The sequence below is a fragment of the Danio aesculapii genome, chromosome 18 (genome assembly GCF_903798145.1).
Source record: "Danio aesculapii chromosome 18, fDanAes4.1, whole genome shotgun sequence".
In the NCBI taxonomy this organism is placed as follows: Eukaryota; Metazoa; Chordata; class Actinopteri; order Cypriniformes; family Danionidae; genus Danio; species Danio aesculapii.
Window position 1 is genome coordinate 20,522,742 of NC_079452.1, and position 5,000 is coordinate 20,527,741.

Here is a 5,000-nt window from a genome sequence, read left to right on the forward strand (position 1 = left end):
GATCTCTTATAACAAAGTCACATGACTTTTTAAATGCACATACTGGAATTTGTTCAGTAAAAGTGTTTCCATCGTAGTTTATGCGCATCTCTTCTTATGGAATAAAAAGTATATCCTACAGTTATGTGCATATGTTTTTATGCACATTTTCAAAATGTATGCGCATCTTGGCGTTTACATCAACCAGTTTCCAAAACTGCGCATAAACATAGGTGGATGGAAACGTAGCTAATGAAAGTTCATGTAGTTCAGCATCTTTTAGGGGAGCGACGTGAATCACAATAACATTAGCAGTCGTAAAACTCAATCAAGAAGTTATCAGTTACTCCTGTATTTTCTATATTATTGTTTTGTTTCTATAAGCGTTCCTCTTTCTATCCAGCGGGGTTTATGTTTGTATGGGAACTGCAGTGTTTGATTCGCACCCCACACAAAGCCTGCCCTGTTCAGCAGCAGCGCTCAGGGGGGTTTACAGGCCTGGAGGTTAAAATATGTGTTGGATGTGCTCTCCTCCCCCATAAAACACACTCACACACACTCGCACGTGTATTAAAACACACTACTATCTCTCCTGAGCCCATCAAAGAACAAAGAAATACCAAACTCCATCGCTTCCGCTTGCTCATTCAGAAATCCCTCCTTTAGCATCTGCTGAAATCCCACCGCTATAACCAGCCGTAGTAGTTTTGCTAGCGCAGTTTTTCCTTCTGTTTTCCTCTGTGCTGATTTATGGGTTAAAGGAGCTAAAATTAAGAGAGCGCTTCTGGGGCGCTCACTGGAAAAAGACTTGAAACTGGAGATTGGGTTTGTATTGTGATTATTACTGGACAAGGAATTGAATGAACATTTAGTATCAACACTAAATGTAAACAAGCCAGGTGCCGGATTAGCAACAATGCTAATTTACCTCCCTAAGAGGGTGCACACACACGAAAATATTCATACAACACAAACATAAAGAAATTATGCCCCTTATTCATTTTAAAAAGACTAGTTTAAGTACCAATTAATAACTACTTACTGTCTATTATTATATATTTGATATTGGCTGTTTATTATTACTTATAAAATACATATTCTGCATGACTTTAATCTACATCCTTAATCCTACTTAAATTATTAATAATATCTATTAATAAGCAGCCAAGTAAGAGTTTATTTACCTTAAAGTATTAGTCAATGGTTTGTTAATTTACCTTAAATTAATGTGTGACTAAAGAAATGATATGTAAAACGTTTACACAGTTGATTTATCATTCATTCATTCATTCATTCATTCACACTTGGACAGTGCTTCTACATAATTCATTTATAGGAAGAGCAGCCAGAAAGGGGAAATTGATGGATTTGTGCCGAATATTAGCATCATTGACCCATAACAATGTACAGTACCTATAATGGTCAGTATGTTGGTGTGCTTTTTATACCGTTTCTATTCTAATTTGCATTTAAGTGGAAAAAATAAATAGATTGAAATGCCAATCAAAGTATAAATAGCAGAAGTGAATGACTAGATTTTCCCTACCAGCAAATATTAATCAGACACCAAATATAAAAGCAGACACTAACACGATATAACATCATCACCAATGACTAAATCTCTAAAAGACGGACGAAACATCAGTGGATTGTAGCTCTGATATGGACATGAGGGATATAAATGACTGAAATACAGCTGCGGGTGAAGTATATTGATCGCAAGTGCTCAGATTGTGATCGCATCTCTGCTTTGTTCTGTTGATATGTAATTTCAAATATTTGTAGCTTGAAACAGATGGAAATATGATTGCTATTAGTATGACTACTATGGCAAGGGCTTAAACCGAGCGGTGCTCATAATATCGAGCGGGGAAAAAAAAAAAGAAAAAGACAGCTGTGAAACAGAACCTGCTTTGTATTTTTGTAGGAAACACAGTTTTGATCTGTTTAGAGTTAGAGGTGTGTGAGTTAATGCTGTCTATCACTGAATGTGTCAGGAATATCAAAAACAAAGCCAACTTAACTCTGCTCCTTTAGCGCCCCTCACAGAGCTTGATCCACGCTGGCATTTCTCCTCTTGGGTTTTAGGTTTTGAAAAGGGAAAAAATTCCACCACCCCGTCCAAACTTTTAGGATACCGGGTATCAGATTTGCACAATCCATATGTACAACGCTTTGGCTTGTTTCCCTCGCTCGAAAGCTTGACAGACCTCCTGCGAGTAGCTATGGTTGCTAAGCCACGATTGGTGGTTTTCGGGTGTGGCTTAGTGAAGGGTCAGTTCCCCTATAGCGCATATGTTTGGACTGAGGGGGAAACCGGAGCATACAATAGTAAATATATTTTAATAATTATATTAAAAAGAGATATGTTATTTTAATTACATTTTTTAAATATTTATAATTTTATAAAGCTAGATTTTTGGTTTTGTCAACAGTATTAATTACAGTTTTTAATTAAATTGGAGTGCTTTTAATTTTGTTCCTTCTGAATAAATATGTACTATGTTTATATTACCATAATAATAATAATAATAATAATAATAATAGCATTTTTTACATTTAAACACCGTTTTCACTCTGAAAATGCTTGTAAATATTACAATTAATTGGAAAGAAATTTAAAGATTTTTAAAATCTACACTACTAATAATTTTAATTACACAAAATACACAATTTAATTTACAATTTACAAAATGCACAAAAAAATCTGGGTTTTAATGTATTGTATGTATTACACAACTACAGTAGTCAACATTTGAAGAGGATCAAAATAGTTTTTAAAGAATTGCCCATTTGCTCATACACGACACACAAAAAGTGAAATGAATGAGGAGGCATGTGGAGATAACACAAAATCTAAATGAAGTAATTTTAGCATGTCAAAGTCAAATTTATGCATATAAATATCTATTTTCCCAACAATAAAATTGTGGCTAGTGAAAATGGCGAGTGGCTAGTAACTTTGGAAAACTACTAGCCACAGTGGCAGGTGATCAAAATAGTTAATGTCAAGCCCTGCATATATATATATATATATATATAGTGGATCAAACCTTCCATCAAATGTGTCCTAAAACTATTGAAAACCCCCATTCTTGTCTTAGGGCAATTCTTTAAAAACTATTTTGATATTAAGAATTAAAACAGAGAGCGTGTATTGCATGTATGCAAATCTGAATCATGTGTTTTTTATTTGTGTTTTGCAGGTAGCTCATCGATATCATACAACACGCCATCTCACACCGACCAATCCCCTCGCCTGGCTGCCAAAGACGGTAAGATTGTTTTGAAAATCAATTTTTATTATTCATGCGCCAACAATCATTTATTTCTGCATATACAGTTGAAGTCATAATTATTTGCTCTCCTGTAAATTTGGTTTCTTTTTCAAATATTTCCCAAACGATGTTTAACAGAGCAAGGAATTTTTCACAGTATTTCCTATAATATTTTTTCTTCCGGAGAAAGTCTTATTTGTTTTATTTCAGCTAGAAAAAAAGCAGTTTTAAATTTATTAATAAACATTTTAAGGTCAAAATTATAAGCAGGGTGCAAATTACAGGGGGTTTAATGATTAATTAATTCATAATTAATGCCCCCTAAAGGACATCAAAAGACGATGTATGGGAGTCAGCTCTTTTATACTGGGAAATACTTCGCTCTGATCTGCATTTTAAATAATAATGTTAATAATTAAAGTAATAGATAATATAAATATACATTTGACCACCCCTATAACGGCTCATACCATTGTGAATGCATAATCACACCATTGCAAGAAAACATTCATTCATCAGTCTGAAACTGGCATATTTAGAGGACTGATGTAATTGTTTCCTCCTAAAATGGGGGTTTGTTTCTCCATAGAGCCTACAAGTAAAGTCAGAAATAGTAACGTCAAAAAGTAACGTCTAAAGTAGCTAATAAGAGGCGACTGTAGGTCAGAATTCGCTAATATCCCTCAAAACACTGAAAACTTTAATATATTTTAATAAGAAATTGGATGTCATTTAAATGAATACCTACATTTGATTCACTGAGGGGTCATCACCGTGGCACAGTGGTTATCACAGCAGGAAGGTCGCTGATTTGAGCCCCGGCTGTGTAAGTTGGCATTTCTGTGTGGAGTTTGCATGTTCTCCACATGTCGGCGTGGGTTTCCTTTGGGTGCTCCGGTTTCCCCCACAGTCCAAACACATGCGCTGTAGGGGAATTGAATAAAATAAGTTGGCCGTAGTGTATGTTTGTGTGTGAATGAGTGTGTATGGGTGTTTTCCAGTACTGGGTTGCAGCTAGAAGGGCATCCGCTGTGTAAAACATATAATGGATAATTGGCGGTTCATTCCGCTGTGGTGACCCCTGATTAATAAAGGGACTAAGCTGAAAAATGAATGAATGAATGATTCACTGAAGCATGTATTGCACAAACTAACATTACAGAAAAAGTCGGTAACCTCTCCGATCGTCAATGTATATATCGCACACTGCCCATAAGCAATATCTTTTTCATGACAAAGATAAAATAAATCAGTTATTATAAATGTAGTTATCAAAACTATAATGTTTAGAAATGTGTATTCATTTCGTTAAGCAGAAATTGGGTAAAAATGTATACACGGCGGATAAGAACTCTGATTTCCTCTGCACAATTGCAATAAGCCAAGGCACAAAAGGCACATTAGGTAAACAATGCATATGGATATGACATGAAGAAAGTGAGTCTCGCGCTTTGGTCAGAATAATGGCGTCTGCGAGTGTTTTTTGGCTCTTCTTCTGCTGTGAATCCGAGCAGGGCTTCAGTCCCAGCAGGTGCTGTCTTTGTGTGGTCCAAATAAAGAGCGTCAAGCATTGAGTTTCCACCTGAACACGGACGGCGGAGAGGCCTTTCAGAGCACAGAGACAATTAGCAAGACAAAAACCACGTGTCCTGAGAGAGAGAAAGAGGATAAAATACAGAGAAAGCAGACTGACAGGTGTATATACAATACTGCAGAATCGGACTCAAATTGTGTTAATGGGAG

At 35.8% G+C, this 5,000-nt stretch overlaps 1 protein-coding gene across 3 annotated transcripts in view; it reads left to right on the forward strand.

Moving 5' to 3' along the window:
- Positions 1-5,000, forward strand: part of fli1 (Fli-1 proto-oncogene, ETS transcription factor) — a 74,616-nt gene that overhangs the window by 47,431 nt on the left and 22,185 nt on the right. For all 3 annotated transcript variants that reach the window (XM_056478235.1, XM_056478237.1, XM_056478236.1), the window contains one exon: positions 3,186-3,254. In XM_056478235.1, coding sequence (XP_056334210.1) covers positions 3,186-3,254 — 69 coding nt within the window. The remainder of the gene's footprint in view (positions 1-3,185; positions 3,255-5,000) is intronic.